The sequence below is a fragment of the Mandrillus leucophaeus genome, unplaced genomic scaffold (genome assembly GCF_000951045.1).
Source record: "Mandrillus leucophaeus isolate KB7577 unplaced genomic scaffold, Mleu.le_1.0 Scaffold158, whole genome shotgun sequence".
In the NCBI taxonomy this organism is placed as follows: domain Eukaryota; kingdom Metazoa; phylum Chordata; class Mammalia; order Primates; family Cercopithecidae; genus Mandrillus; species Mandrillus leucophaeus.
The window spans coordinates 964,058-979,870 of record NW_012101565.1 but is presented as its reverse complement, the minus strand read 5'-3'; the positions used below and the strand labels follow the sequence as shown (position 1 = coordinate 979,870).

The 15,813-nt window shown below is 61.2% G+C and overlaps 1 protein-coding gene across 1 annotated transcript in view; it reads left to right on the top strand.

Annotated features, from left to right (window-relative positions):
• ZC3H3 (zinc finger CCCH-type containing 3) overlaps positions 1 to 15,813 on the top strand; it is a 102,011-nt gene that overhangs the window by 51,907 nt on the left and 34,291 nt on the right. Inside the window, exon 5 of the mRNA XM_011975647.1 lies at positions 10,937 to 11,124. Within this exon, the coding sequence (XP_011831037.1) occupies positions 10,937 to 11,124 (188 nt within the window). The remainder of the gene's footprint in view (positions 1 to 10,936; positions 11,125 to 15,813) is intronic.

Sequence of the window (15,813 nt, the reverse complement as noted above, 5' to 3'; positions counted from 1 at the left end):
GCGCCCCAGCCTCGTGAGAAAGTGTGTTTCTGTTGTCGAAGCTGCCCAGTGCAGCGCCCCAGCCTCGTGAGAAAGTGTGTTTCTGTTGTCGAAGCCGCCCAGTGCAGAGCATTCCATGACAGCAGCCAGGCAGTCATAGGCGCCCACGTTTGTCGCTCTGCTGCAGTGCCACGCGTGGCGGGAACTCGTTCCTTTTCCCTGCTGTGTGGTGGTCTGTGATACGGATACACCGTGTGTGTCCATCTTGCAGTTGATGGGTGGGTATCTGGGGTCTCTCCCATCCTTGCCAGTTATGAAGCTGCTGTCTTAGGCATGTCTCTGGGTGCCTGGTAGCCCTTGTTTCTGTGGAGTTGCTGCCTCAGAGGGTGATGGACACTGAGCTTTGGAAGCTGAGGCCGGAGCATATCCCACATAGCTGTCCCAGCCTGCCAGCAGCAGCATGTGAGCGTTGCGGCTGGCCCGTGGCCTTGCCAGGATTCGCAGTCCCGTGTCTCCTATTCTCGCTGTGCTGGGGGGTGTGGGGCCTCATGCCCATCCCGCTGGCTGGCATTGCTGGGCATCTTTTTCTTCACTCAGGTCTCATGGTGGTGCCCTTCTGTAAAGGGCCTCTTTGGGTGTTGGCCTGTTTGTGTGTGATTTGCCTTTTGGCTGATCTGTGGGAGTTCGTTTTTGTGTGGATGTCTTCCGCCCCACACGTCTGCTTACAGCCGAGGGCCTGCTCTTCCCCGGTGTCTGGTTTTCGGCCTTTTATGAGTAGTGCTCTTTGTGTCCTGTTTAAGAAATATTTGTCTACCTCACATTCATGTTTTCTTCTAGAAGTTTGGCTATTTTAGCTTTTACATTTTAAGCCTGAGGCTTCTTGAATTAATTTTTACTTGTGGTCTGAGGTAGGGGCCAAAGTCCTTTTGTCTCCCCATGGAGACACATGTATTGAAATGAGGCCCTGACCCACTCAGGTGCGGGGTGCCCACGTCACTTGGGTGAGCAGATATATGGGCTGTTCCCAGACTCTCCATCCTCACTGTTGACCCACTTGTCTGTGCCCTTCATTATTCCGGAATGCTTACTCTTCCAGATCACCTTAGAAACACTGGATCGGGTGCTCAGCCTCACCAGGGAACCAGCCTCCAAATCATAGATTTGCATTTTCTTCTTATGATTTCAGCTACACACACAAGCACCTCAGATCCCCGGCCCCGCCTGCCTCCCTCCTGTTCTCAGCACCCGGGAGACCCACACTCCATAACTTCCACATGCTGGCCAGGCACACCTGCTGTAGAAGTTTTCCCAAGTTACTTTATAGTTTTTCTGGCTTTTCTTCTTTCTATGTTCCAACTGGTGTTTGCCGGTGTCTTGCAAGGCTTTTGGTTTTCACACATCTTTGCTTCATAATCGGTTCTGGTTACCCCTCTGAAGTGAGTGGGTTTTTATTGTGGGTTTTCCGTGGTTTTTGCAGATACCACTGTCCTTGGGAGGGCCACACGAAGTTTGCTGAAGTTACCAGCCCTTTCCAGGGAGCTGAGCCGGATTTGCTGTGTGGTCTTCGGAGGGGCTGTCCCAGGGTCTGGGAGTGGGGGGATGTCTGCTGTGGGTCTCTTTAGACAGCAGTGACCTGAGGGGTCCTTGAGGGCCTAGGCAGGATTCCTGGCCAGCCTGCCCCTCAGTAGCTGGCACAGGCAGAGTGGGTCCTGGGCCGATGACCCAGCTCAAAGGTTGGCACAGGTGCAAAGGGTCGTGGACCCGCCAAGGACGGCTGCACCTGGCCTCCCGGTGCCTCTGCCGGACGAGCTGAACTCGGCACTCCAGAGTGGGGCTGTGAAGTCCCACTAATACTTGTTTTTTGCAGCTGACATACAAAACACCAGTGGCTTCAGCTGAAATGGATTTTTAAAAGTGTCATTTTATGGAGAATTTTACTTTCCATCTTGTTGTTTATTAGGCTCTTAAAGGGAAAGCTTGTAATGCATCCATTGATCGAAATACCAATTGCATAGATGTGAGCACATAAAATACATAAAATAGTCCCAGCCCCTCATAATAGACCACGGCGTTTGTAATGGAGGCAGTGTAATTAGTACTGCCCCCTGCCACCCAGCCAGGCTGCAGAGGCGCCACCGAATCCTTCTTATTCATTACTGGAGTGAGACGGGGCAGGGGTGGCCCTCGGAAGGAGCAGTGCCCGGTGAGGAGGTCCTCAGGTGTCACAGCAGAGCCTCCGCCCCACGAGTCAGCCTAGGGGCCCAGGGAGCCGGCTCTGCTCAGCCTCCACTGGACCAGCCGCACTCAAGGCTGTCCCTGTCCTCATGGGGTCCCCAAACAAGGCTGCTCTCCTCAAGGCTACATGGCTCTTTCCCCTCATGGCGCCTCTGACCTCTGGTGCGGGGGTCTCAGCTCCCACCCAGGCCTGTAACCCTGCCTGCCTGCTGGAGGTGTATCCTGGAAAACGGAGCAGCTGGCCAGTCTCTGCAGGCCCCCGTACTGGGACGTAGATGCTGTGGGGGTGACAGAGGGAGACTGGAGAGCCCATCTGGCCATGGCCCCGGAGCCCCTGCTGAACAGCAGCTACTGCCCCAGGAGCTGGTGAGGGCCCCATGGTCTGGGTCCAGGGGTTTGGAGGACAGGGGGCCCGACTTGTGAGGAGTAAGTTAGAAGAGGGTCCTTTCTGTAGGATCAGATGGCCGTAGCCATCGTGAGGTCTGTGTGGCCACCACGTAGTCAGATTTCAGCCCTGGCAGCCACGGGCCCTTGGACACTTAGCCCTGGCCCTGAGATCGAGGGGGCAGAGTCCAGGAGCCGGGAGCCCGCCTAGCACCGCTACCACATGCCTCTGCTCTGGCCTGCCCGCCCCTCCCTGCCGGCCCAGCTTGGGCCTCTCCCCTGAGAGACTCTTCCTCCTCCAGAACCCAGGACATTCTGTGAGTGCCTGTCCAGTAGACCCACCTCTCCTGCATTGCCCCAGCCTGACGGGGCTGGGCCTCTCCAGGCGAGGGCCCCACGTAGCCTGGTCAACCCACTTGGGGGCCACAGCGGCTCAGCACCAGGAGAAGCCGGGAGGGAGGCTTCCAGCCAGCCCCACACGCGCACACCCATGGGCGCACACGCATGCTCGCCTCCCGAGCCAGCACTGTGATGGGGGCGTCAGCGTTTCCAGTGGAAAGCCCCACTTAAGCAGTTTAGTGCCTGTCACGGCGCGGCTCTGCCTGACCTACTTGGGGATTCGCTGCGGCGCCGCCTCCCCCGGCCGCTTCTCTTCTGCTGACTTTGCACTCCCCGCTCGGGCTCCAAGCTTCGAAAAATTGTGCTCCATTTCCTGAAAAATGCTTCCCCGGTTGTTTTCTCTGTGTCCCAGCTGGCCTGCCTGTCTACTGCGTGTCGCCACTGGCCTGGGCGACCTGGCCGGGGGCTGCTGGGTCCCCGGCCCACACACGGACACAACCCCAGCTGAGGAGGCCCTGAGGTCATGTCCCCGTGGCCCAGTGCCTGCTCCTGTGGTCCTGCCTCTTTAGGCTGCAAGGGCCAGGCCAAGACCTCGCTCAGCCCTTGACCTCTCTTGCCGTCATCATACTTGTGCCCCCGAGGGTCTTTCCACATCTGCATGTTGCACGTCCGTGTCCCCTCCGTAGCAGCCTGGTCATCATCCCGGGGAGACAGGGACAGCCTGGCCCTTCTCGGAGCTCTCAGGACATGTGTTCTGACCCTGCCTCCCTCCTTGAGCCCCGCTTCTCCCTTGGTTCTCAGAGAGCCCATCTCGCCCCAGCCCGCATTCCCAGCGCCTGGCCCTTGCTGCCTGAGCCCACTCCCTGCATATGCTGACCAAGCCGTGGCGGCCACCTCCCTGCCACAGGTCTCCTTCCTGAGTGTAACTCACCAGGGCCTCCTGACCCTTCCCCACCCCACACTCCTCCTAAGAAGTCCTGGGAGCCCCAGGGTGGCACACACTTGGGTGTGTTCTTGCAACACACATTTACAGAGTCCCCTGCGTGCCTGGCACATCCGCAGGGCCAGGGGCGCAGCAGTGGTCTCTGCAGATACAACCCCTGTGCTCAGCTTCCCCAATAGTGTGACATCTGCACTTGGCCTCAGGCCTGCCCTGGGATCTGGACAGAGGGACAGCATGTGCAAAGACCTGGCGCCAGGAGGGAGCATGGTGCTTTCCAGAAACCAGAACTTCCCAGGGGAACAGGAGTTCTAGGCTGGAGGGAGGCTGCATGGGAGCTGTGGCCAGCAGGACCTGAGTGCCTGGGCCCGCAGGGCCTCTGACGTGGTCATCTTGAGAACAAGGGGACCCACTACAGGGTCTTGACAGGGACTTGATCAGATGTGCAGTGTTCAAACCAACTGGCAGGGTGGGGTGGGTGCAGCCCCCCTTTCAGCTGTGAACCAGGGTGGAGACCCAGCTGGCTCAGTGTGGGCCTGGGGCTCTGTGTGGTGGGTGCAGGGCCTGGACATTGTCTCAAAGCGAGGCTTCTGTCAGTGGTGAGGCTGAGGGCCCTGGGCAGGGGGTCCGAGTGGAGGCTGATGAGGCCCCTCATGGGGAGAACTGCCGACCGACACTGGCTGCGGGGCCTGCCTGTGGGAGCAGGAAGGCCGGCTGGGGCTGGCTTGTGTTTAACAGTCAAGACTGGAGCTGGATTGGCAGCAGCAGGCGGTGCGGGGTGACAACACGAGGGTCCTGGAGGGTCCCCACCGTCCCTCTCGGCCTTCAGTTTCCCTTCCAGGGTCTGATGTCCCCTCGCCGGCTCCACCCTGTGGTGGCGCTTGGCAAGAAGAAAACTTCAAACCCCAGCCCTCCCTGCTGTGGAGCCGCTGGCAAGTCTGGAGGGTCTGGGAGCGACTCTCCCCTCTGCTGGCCTTGGCTGCCCTGCTCCTGGTCACCTGTCTGTTCCCAGGTCTTCTCCTCAAGCACAGACACAACCTCATGGAGTTCTCAGGGGCTCCTGTGGGGTGGGATGTCGCTGAGGCTGGCATAGGAACTTTGGGAGGGTGGGGAGGGAAGGATGCTGAGGAGCTGCTGTGGGGAAGGAGCCCCTGGTTCCTGTCAGCGGCTCTCCTCCAGATGAGGGTCTGTGGTCCCACTGTGGTCTGTGTCAGCCTTTGTGCAGCCACTGGTCACACCACTGGGCCCGGGAGCTGGGTTGGGAGGATGCTCCGGAGAGGCCCGGCCTTCCCAGGGCTGCCTGCAGTCTGGCCTAGGCCTTGAACCCCTGGCCACATGACCCGAGGCCTTGGAAGACCCCCTTGTTGAACAAGCCGCAGGGCCTCAGGGAGGGTGTCCTGGGCAGCATGTGTCTGAAGGTGCTCTGGTACTAAGCAATCGGAAGACACAGCTTCCGGGCTTAAAAGCTGCCTGGCTGTGGCCTGGACCCTTGATGCCACCAGTGTGTGTCCGGCCAGGGCATCCTGGGGGCTGGGCTGCTTCCCGGGTCTCTAGGGTGGAGGAGGCCTCCCCCAGTCCCCTCACCACCTGTGCCTGAGTCCAGAGAGCAGGCCCCTCCCTCAGCCTTCCCACCGTGCCAGTGTGCCAGTCACACTGCCAGGCCCAGCACTTTCTGATTGGTCTCGGAGCTGGGTCCCATGGCGTGGAGACACCGCAGGCAGCGCGCATGGCAAGGAGCAGGGCCTGAAAGGGCCTGGGTGCTCAGAGGGCTGGACTTGCCCGAGGAGCTGCATTGGTTTGTCAAATGTGTTTCTGCTGAGCTGGGGCTTCTGCTGGGAGCGCAAGTGCTGAGGCCATCACCCTGGGGGCAGGCAGTGCACAGGGTCTGCTTGATGTGCATGCACTGCCCTGACTGCGAGGCCACTGATCTGGTCCACGTGTGTGTGCGCATCTGTGCCCAGGAGCAATGACGTGGCCTGGGGTGAGGCCCCTCTCAGCATGCACGGCGCACACGACATGGCAAGGGGGTGCTCTGACCTGCCACGGACAGTGCCCTCAGGAAGTGGGTAGAGCGTGGGTGTCCAGGGTTGGTCCTCAAAGTCCTTGCGTCGACCACTCGGTAGTCAAAGTCCTTGCGTTGACCACTTGCCTGGAGGCCTGGCAACTGGCAGGCTGTGCGTGGGCATGCCTTATGGATGCCGGCAGGGGATGCACCGGGTCTGCCTTGTGGATGCCGGCAGGGGATGCACCGGGTTTGCCCTTGGGTTTTCAGGAAAACCAGGACCTCAGAGCGAGCTTCTCTTCCATCTTGCCCAGGCCCCCAGCACCACTGAAGTCCGGGGGACAGGCGAGAGGAGTCCCTGAGGGTGGAGAGTCAGAGGTCCACCCGGCCCCCACTGTTGCTACCTGTGCCTAGCAGCGCTGGCAGCACTCAGCAAGACCGAGGGGCCCAGGCTGAGGCAGGACAGGGGCTTTCAGAGACAGAAGGGCCTGGACTCAGCCCTCTGGGCACCCGCGGTGCCCCTCGCCAGCCTGGACAGCTTCTGGCCTGGAAGTTTCCGGGTGCTCCTAAAGCAGTACTGCACAGACAGCTTCTTTATACACCTACTTTTGTGGTGTGTGTGTCTTTCTCCCCATTACCGCTGCTTTTCATTTAAAATGTTATCTCCCCCTCCTGGCCTTTGTGCCCCCCCAGGGGGGAGAGGGGAGGCCCAGCCTCGCCCTGGTGTAGTCAAGGTTATGGTGATAAATCCTGGGGCATTGTCACTTCTATTCGGAGTAAATTGGCTGGCCGCTTTCGGGCTGAAGGAAAGATAATTTGCTGTAGTATTTCAAATGGATTAGAAATGGATTTGAAGGGAAAGTTCATGCCTCCCATTACAAAGGCGAGAAAGAAGACTATCTTAAGGCACTGTTCCCTCCCTGGCCTTCATTATCCACGCTTAATACCTTTCCTATTTTCCAGCGTTAATGAAATTTCCTGGCGGCGTGGGCCTGCCGGATGGACGGGAGAGGCCTTTAGATCTGCAGCTCCCGTCGCAGAAAAGGAATTACAGAGCCTTGCCGTGAGGGCAGACGCGCACTCCGGGTCCTTGGCCCTGCTATTATCTCATTAATTTCATCCCCCTTCTCAATGCAGTTCGTTTCCAAAGGCCGTCCTCTCCATTAGGGTCACAATTTACTGGAGTGCTGTGACACCCACGGCCATGAAAAGCTACAAGGCCCTCACCCCACACCCTCCCAGCACTCTCCTGCTGCAGGTTCCAAGCCAGCCAGGCAGCCAGGGCGAGGGCAGGGGCGAGGGCAGGGGTGAGGGCAACCCCAGACAACTCTCCGTCACCCGCCAACCTGCGCAGGCCCGAGGTTCTGCCACAGCATCTTCCCAGGATTCAGCTTCTCGGAATGAGGCTGCTGGGCTAGGTGTGCTGAGCACTGGGAAGCACCCTCCCCCATTCCCAGGAGGCCCTGGGCTCCGAGGCGGTGGTGGGCAGTGGGAGGCTGGAAACATTCCCAAGCATGAAGAGCGGGCACAGAGCCTGGGATGGCTCAGCAGGGGCTGCCGCATCTCCATTCCACCCAAATCACTAACGTTCTCTGGGTGCTCTCACATTCTAGTAAGTTGTTTTTTTTTTAGGAGGGAGGAGAAGAGGACAAGCTAATTGTTCGTGTTCATCCATAAGAATGAGCAGGGGCGGCTGGGCACAGTGACTCACATCTGTAATCCCAGCACTTTGGGAGGCCAAGGCAGGTGGACCACCTGAGGTCAGGAGTTCAAGACCAGCTTGGCCAATGGGATGAAACCCCGTCTCTACTAAAAATACAAAAATTAGCCGGGCGTGTTGGCGCATGCCTGTAAGCCCAGACACTCTGGAGGCTGAGGCAGAAGAATCTCTTGAACCCAGGAGGTGGAGGTTGCAGTGAGCCGAGGTCGCACCATTGCACTCTAGCCTGGGCCACAAAAGCGAAACTCTGTCTCAAAAAATAAAAATTAAAAAAAAAATGAGCAGGGGCATGGCCAGACCAAGCTCCTGAGACAGAGCTGAGAAGCAGCCCTGATGGGTGGGGTGGTCCTGGAAGCTTCCAGTGCCTCCTGACCCCCAGAGGCCCTGCTGCCTCTGCCCCACTGGCCTTTCCTGGGCCTGGCCAGCTGTGGCTGCCCCTGGGGGAGGGGAGCAGGTGCTGCAGGCCCGGGCCTCGCCCTCCCTCCAGGTGCCTTTGGAGAGCCACACAGTCAGTGGGTGGTGGCCCGTCCCCATGTGAGCCTCAGTCAGGGGGACACTCCCGCAACCGAGTCCTCGAGTGCCTGGGTTCTGGGCCTCCCTCCCAGCCGTCCCCTCAGGGCGTCCTGGCTGGATCCAGGCGGAGCTGGGTTGGCTCTGCTACCTGCGTGTCCCTCCTGCTTTGTGGCGGCCAGGGTTGAACCCATCCTGTGCTGTGGGTAGGGTCGGGCATGCAGGAGTGGGTGCTTCCCGCAAGAGTGCAGCCTTACCATCTATTCACTGGAGCCTGTGGGGAGGCAGGGAGCTGGGGGCTCCCGGGAGCAAGTCCAGGCTGGCCCTGAGCGGCCTTTCTGGGGCAAGGACCACAGTTAGCTCTGGCCCCAGTTGTATGATGGCCAGAGGCTCTGTGAGTGGCTGGTGCTGCCGTTGGGGGTGCACCCTGGCCACCAGCCCCCTCACCCTCCCAATGCCGCCCCAGCCCTGGGCTGGCGTATGAAGGAGCAGCTGGCTGTGGGCGGTGAGACCCCTCAGGCCTGTGGGTACTGTGAGGCTGGTGCAGGGCCCTGGGCTCAGCCTGACTGTGGGATTTGGGGTCAAGCTGAGTGTCCCCCAGGCAGTGGCTGTAGCTCCTGTGGAAGGTCAGAACCTGCCTGTGAGCCCCCGGGACTGACGGGGTTCTCCAACCGAGAGGCTGGTGCAGGAGGTTCCGCCTGGCCTGGCCCTCCCTCCAGGCCTTGTGCCAGGATAAGCCGAAGGTATGGGCCATGCACCTGCTGGGCCTGCAGGCACCCGGAGGCCAGGGCTGCACCGGGACCCCAGGGTCTGATGAGAGCCTGGAGGTCTGAGTCTGGCTGGCAGGATGCCTACCCTCTACCCTTCTGGCCCAGACAGTGCCCGGCCGGGGGTTGGGGAGCAGCTGGAGTGTGCAGGGCACAGACAGGATGGGTGGGAGGTGGAGGCCAGCAGACCACTCAGCACTGCCAGGCCCCTTGGTGGGCTCTTTCCCACCAAGATTGGTGTTTGTGAACTAGAATTTTAATTAAAGGAAACTGGGTTAAGTGCTCTGGCCGCAGTGCTTGTACTTACACTGCAGCTCCAATCCCCGGCGCCAGGCTCTCTCTGCTCCCATTCTCTCTCTAATGGGCCCTTGGAGGCCCCCGGCTGCTGAGAATTACCCCAGCTTGCAGGCAGAGGGACCGAGGCCCGGAGGGGTTGTGGGGCTGAGTGGTGGGGATGGCGGCTGAACCCGACAGCAGGGCTGCTCTGTCCCCAGTGCCACCAGATCTGTTGGCTCCTCGTGAGTGGCTTTGACGGATATGCTGCCGTCCCCCTGCACCTGCCCCATCCAGCCAGACAAGCGAGCCCCACCTTCATGCTTGCTATAGGTCTGAGTCTAAGGGGCACCCCACCCTGGCCCAGACCAGCTGGAAAAGGGTCTCCTGCAGCTGTGGCAGAGTTGGGGAGCTCGGATACTCCACAGCAGAGGCCTGTGCAGCTGCAGGGCCATGGGGACTGGTGTGGCATGGAGAGCGTAGAGCGGGGGCACAGCCCTGTGCCAGGCCTGAGCTGCCCATCCTCGCCTCCCACTTGACTGGTCCCTCTGCCGCCTGTGTATCCATGGCTGCCCAAAAACGTCCTGCCCACATTTGCTGCCCAGATTTGCTGAGGGCGCGGTACCCACCTCAGGAGTCGTGGCATCATAAGCAGAGTGTGAGCCCATGTGGAATGAAGCTCAATTTGCATGAGCTGATCACTGCTGAAATGCACCCTGGCAGCCCTGTGCCCTGCAGAGGCCTACGCCAAGCCCTGAGCCCCCCACCTTGGGGGCTGCTTGCCCGCGGGTCCGCAGGGCTGTGGGTGTGGCTGGCAGCTGCAGGGAGGTGCCTCTGGAGTGCAGCTCAGACCCCTCCTGTCTTACTCTTCCCCTAGGCTGTGGAGTATCTGGCAGGAGTGGGGGCTGCCAGGGCTCAGGGTCTGTTGGCCTAGGTCTCCTCCTGTAGCCAGGCTCATTGGCTCAGCTAACTCCAGGGGCTGTCGCGGCCTCTTCAGCCCTTGGACTTGCATTTCCCTCAACCTGCCTGGCCAGGGGTCTGTGAGGCTGTCGCTGTGCACTCTCAGTGCGGGGCTCTCTGAGCTGTGGATGAAGGGGAGGCAGGACAGGGTGGAGCTGACCCTATCGTGTCTGTGGTCCTGAAGGCCAGGGTGGTGTGTGCCGGGGCCGCTTTGGTAGAAATAGCCCCAGCCTTGAAGCAGACTCAAGGGAGCCTCAGCCCAGGTACCAAGGGCCAGGTGTGCTTCTCACCAGCACGTGGACACCTTGCAGCCCCTCTGCCCTGCAGCCTCAGGGACCCTTACCCCGCAGTGCACAGCCAGTTGGCCAGGGCGGGGTGGTTATGTCCACAGGAGAGGTGTGCACTGGAGGACACTGCTCCCTCACCGTGGCTCTTAGGGGCTCATGAGTTCCCAGCCTTGTGGGTGGGGTCGGGGGCACCACTTCCTGGGACTCCTTGTCAGTGTTCCCTGATGACAGCCAAAGTGTCCCTGAGGTGGGGGTCGGGGGCCAGAGGGGGCCAGAAGTCTCTTGGCAGCTGGGCCAGTGGCCTGTGGTCACCGCAGCTGGAGTGTGTGCCCACCGCAGGTGCTGCTCCCTGTCCCCCTCGGGAGGCCAGGCCTGGGCTCGGCCCCTGGCACTGACCATCAGAGCTATAGTCTGTCCCACCACAGGTGCTGCTCCCTGTCCGTCTCGGGAGGCCAGGCCTGGGCTCAGCCCCTGGCACTGACCATCAGAGCTGTAGTTTGTCCTGGGGCCAGGTTTGATGGGCATTTCCTGTCTCTGCAGGTCCCTGGTGCTGAACCGTCTGCGTCCAGTTGCCAGCGGGGGTGGGAAAGCCCAACCGGGCTCCCCTCGGTGGCGGAGCAAAGGGTACCGCTGCATCGGAGGGGTCCTGTACAAAGTATCTGCCAACAAACTCTCCAAGACCTCCGGCCAGCCCGGCGACGCGGGCAGCAAACCCCTTCTCCGCACAGGTGAGAGGTGAGGGCGGGGGCGCTGGGAGGTGACACTGTCCGGCCAGTGTGTGGTGGGCACTGCAGGCCCGACCCCCTAACCTCCAACATGCTGTGGCTACTCTGGGCCTTGGCTCAGGCCCCTGTCTTAGGGAGGAGGTCAGGGGCCTCATGCTCCTGGGGAGCCAGTCCAAACAAGCACTTCCCAAGTGGGTCACCTCCCAGCCTGGGAGTTAATTTCACTCTTCCATACACCCAGCGCCTTTGTAGCCATCCCTAGTGAGACTGACAGGGCAGCCGGAGAATGGAGGGTGCCAGGAGGCCGGCCTTTCACTGGCATCCCCCGGGAAGGGCTCTGGAGTGGTGCCCGGTTCGTGTGACTGAGCGGCCCCTGATTTTCTGTGGGGCAGGGAAGAGTTGCTCACAAGCACCGTGTTTCGCTTTTGGAAAAAGGATGAGGCCAGGTACGGTAAACACGCCCGGGCGAGCGCACACCTGGGGCCTCGGTGCCCGTAATCGCATTGGCGACGCCTCGACAACTGTGTCTGGAGGCAGCCGGCGCCGCCACCTCGCACCCTCCCAGCCCAGGGAAACAGGCTCAGGAGAAGGAAATGCTTTGGATTCGCTTATCCTACAAATTAACTAGAAAAATATTTTGGTTTCAGTCCAATTTTACCCCTTCTTGTCCATCAAAAAAAAAAAGGGTGGGGGAGATTGCAAGCGGTGTTGGGATTGCAGAGGCTGGGCCCCGCTGGCTCCCCGACCCGCCTGGGGCCTCGAGGGAGAACAGGTTCAGCCCTGGAGGAGGTGGACTCCGAGGGCAGGGTCTGCGGGGGTCAGAGGAGAGGCGGGAAGCGTCCTTCCCTGGAAGCCAGCCTCACTGGCCACCCTGCCTGGCTGTGTTCCTAGTGTTCATCTCCGGGCTCCAGGGCCTTCCAGGCTGTTTCCCGGGCAGGGTCGCTGGGGGCAGCATGGGGGCCCTGGCACTTGCCTCGCAGGGCTCTGAGCCACACTGTGGCTGGCCAGTGCCCCTGACCATGCCTGCAGGCTGGTGGCTGGGGCCGGGGGGCCTGGTGAACTGCGTGGGAATAAGTCCTCACTTGGTGAGGATCTGGTGAGAAGCCCTGGGTCCCTTCCTGGGCACTGTGTCACTCCTGTGTGTGTCTCCGCTTCCCCACCCGTACCTTGAGGGACTGGGCGGTGTGATTTGTGTGTGTGGCCTCATCTCTGCTACACCCAGGGTGCTCAGTGCAGGAGCTGACTGAGAACATGGGGGCCTTGGTGAGGCTCCGCGCCTGGGGTATGCTGCCGTGGGTTGGGGGACAGGCCCTCCTGTCACCCAGCAGGGCCTTCTCTGGTTACCTCTGACCCTCTGACTCCAGAGCTTCGTGGCTTGTGGGGCCCTACACACAGCTGTTGTATCATGGAGGGCAGGGGCCTCGGGCTCATCTCCAACAGTCATTCCCTGAGTGAAGCATAAGCCCCTGGCCAATCTCTGGCACAGCAGGTCCCAGGTGCCTGCGGCCATCCACCTGCCACCAGCCATGTGGGCCAACAGGGAGCCTGAACAGTGGAGCTCCCGGGGCCGGCAGCAGGCGCTCTGAGGACGTCATGCTTGACCCCCCAGGGACAAAGCCATGAGGTGCCTCTCTGCTCATGCCGGGTGGTCCCACCTTTCCCCTGGGCCTCCTTGGCAGAGGCCAAGCCCCACGTTGGCTGGCACTGTCCTGAGAGCACTGACCCTGCAGGCACAGTCCTGGCACTGGCTTTCCTCTCTGGTCCTGAAGGCAGTGGACAGAGCATCCGGGCTGATCCCTCTGCCCAGGGAAGGGTGCCCCGAGCCCTCAGCTGCCTGCCTGGGTGGGAGGGTGCCCTGCACCTCCCACGGATGCTGCCTCTGACATCCCTAGTGCAGGGGGAGGCGTGGGCTGAACACGAGTGAAGATTCCTAGGGCCCACAGGCATAGATTCGTAGACTCATGTCCAGTCAGGCGGTCAGGGAGGCCTTTCTCATGAGCTGAAAACTGAGAGGAGCTCAGAAGGGACAGGAGCAGCAAGAGCATCCCTAGGTGACCGTGCAGAGGCCTGGGCGAGAGCATGCCGGGGTGTGAGACATTGCAGGACCCCGTGCACAGCCAGCAGGGAGATGAGATGGGTTGGGGGCAGGCGGGGTCTGCCTGGCACCCCTGCACCCCCATTCAGAAAGCTCCTGGTAGTCATGATAATAGCATTGACTGAGGTTGATGGTTAAGTGGCCAAGATAGCAGCCATGGAGACCATGATGTCCCGACGTCCCCGAGAGCCCCGGGCGGCCAGGATAGGCAGCTGAGGCTGCTCCTGGCAGTCAGTCTGCAGGCCCTGCCCTGCTCTGCGGAAGCCGGAGCCAGGGAGGGGATGCCTGCTGCCCTTTCCAGAGCCAGAGTCCATCCCAGGGACCCACCCACTCAGGGAGTGGCCCCCACTACAGCAGCTGCATCCCACTCCCTGCACAGTGCCAAGGCTGGTCCCACCTCTTCACCCCAGGTCGCGGTGTATCCTTGGGACTCTCCCCATACTGTGCACCTGTGGGACCCACGGAGGGGCTTGTGGCTTGGGTCCGTCTCCCTGCACCGGGGTCCTTGGGTCGCCGGGATCCTGTGGTCCACTTATATTGGGCTGGGTGGGCCTGTTGGGGGAGGTGCACCTGCCACCCCGGCTCCTCCCATCCCTCAGTGTCCATGAGATGCCTGTGGCAGGCAGCAGGCAGGCAGCAGGTTTGCACTTGGCCCCTTCAGACTCGGTGCCCACCACCAAACGGCCCAGGGTCTGAGCTTTGGGGAGGAGGGAGTGTATAGCCCTGGCCTGCTCAGCAGTGGGGAGGGGAGGGAGGGGCTGCCACACTTCTCCCTGGGAGGCTGCGGCACTCCTGCGTCTCCCCTGCGTCTCCCCCTCGGTGCCAAGTGCTGAGCTCCGCAGAAGCTTGCCTTCCCATTTACACACGTGGCGGGCGCAGAGCCCCTGACATCACCACACTGTGAACAGTCTATCCTGGCCACCCTTGCTGACTGGCCCCTGCCTCTGCTGGCCCTTCCCTTGCCCCAGAGCCATCAGAGAGCCAGTGTGGTTCCCCCAGCCCTTCTGGGGCGCATCTCACCCCTGCACCAGCAGCAACTCAGAGCTCCCTCATTCGGCCTCAGCAACACAAGCAAGGAGGGTCTGGTGCACAGAGGCCAGTGGCAGGCAGGGGTCCTGGGGCCTCCTTCCTCCCACCCCTGCCCCTGGGGAGGCCTCGCCTTCCATCAAGTAGGGCTGCGGCCTCTGGTGTCCTGCTGGCCAGCCTTGGTGGCAACTGTGGCAGTCCTGGGCCTGTGCAGAGCCCAGTGAAGCCGCACCCGCCCTTTGGGTCGACAGCCGAGGCCACAGCTCCAGCTGCCTGGGCCCCCACCGGCCCCGCCTCGCCATGAGGAAGGTAGATGGCTCCCAGCTGTGGGATACCGCTGACCAGCCCACTTAAGAGGAATAATAATTAAAGAAATAAATTTCCTCCCCTGGTGTCAGCAGAAATTTGACTTCAACAAGAAAGTGCAGCCTTCTTGGAAGGGGTGGGGGTGGTTGTCCTGGCTGAGCCCCCGGGCTCTGGGCCCATGACGGCAGAGGACAGTGTGGCTTCTACCCCCAGCTTCCCCACTCCGTGAAGCCGAGCCCTCCCTTCCCAGCCCACCTGCCACCTGAAGGGCTGAGCTCCAGGGCCCCTCCCCACATACTCCTGTGTAGGCCCCCAGTGAGCATGGCCCATATATGGCCACCAAGAGCCTGACGGTCCCTGTGATGGGGCAGAGGCCCCAGTCTCTGGCCACAAGGCTGGCCTTGGCACCTGTGGTTGTGGCCCTCCCTGCTGCAGGCCAGCTGCTGCGTGTTCCTGGCACGTCCGGCCTCTGCACCTCCCCTGCTCGCCACCTGCCCTCCCTCCCTGGGGTGACAAAGGCCCTGTCTGAGAGCCCCCGCCCCACATTGCCTCTCCTGGGGCGCCCTCTGCCGCTGGCCGCCTTCTCCCAAGGGTGCAGCTTCCATGTACCAGACGGACGTGCCCTGGAGGGCCTGGTGGGCACGCTGTGAGCAGACCAGGGCTTGGCGCAGCCCTGCCTGACTTCCTGGGAGAGGGCTGGCCTGGGAATTGGGGCTGCCTGTGTGCGCCGCTCATCATGGATGTTGTCCCTTGGGCCAGGCAGCAGCTGTCCAGTGGGTGCTGGCCGGAGCAGGGACTGGAGGTGCTGAGGAACCTCTGACTTCAGGGCCCCCATCCCGCTTGCCTTGCAGGGCCTGACATCCAGCGGTGCCCAGAGGAGCCTGGCCCAGAGCCGGCACTGGGGCACCGAGCAGGGGGTGGGGCTGGCGGGAGCCGTGTCTATTCTGGGAAGATCCCGGGGAAGTGAAAGTTCTCTGGAATGCGCGGCGCCTTCTGCTGTTGAGTTGCTGGGGGTTATTCAGTTGAACTTTTTAGCACCTCTTAGGCAGCCCCTGCCTCTTTTCCAGCCAGCTATTTTATGTGCATTTTTTAACACTGCAAAGCGTTTGAAAAAGTGCCTCCTGTTCTTGTCAGAACTCCTGTCGTGAGCCTCACACTGGGAATTTTTTTTTTTTTTTTTTGAGACGGAGTTTCGCTCTTGTAGCCCAGGCTGGAGTGCAATGGCGCAATCTCGGCTCACGGCAACCTCCGCCTCCCGGGTTCAA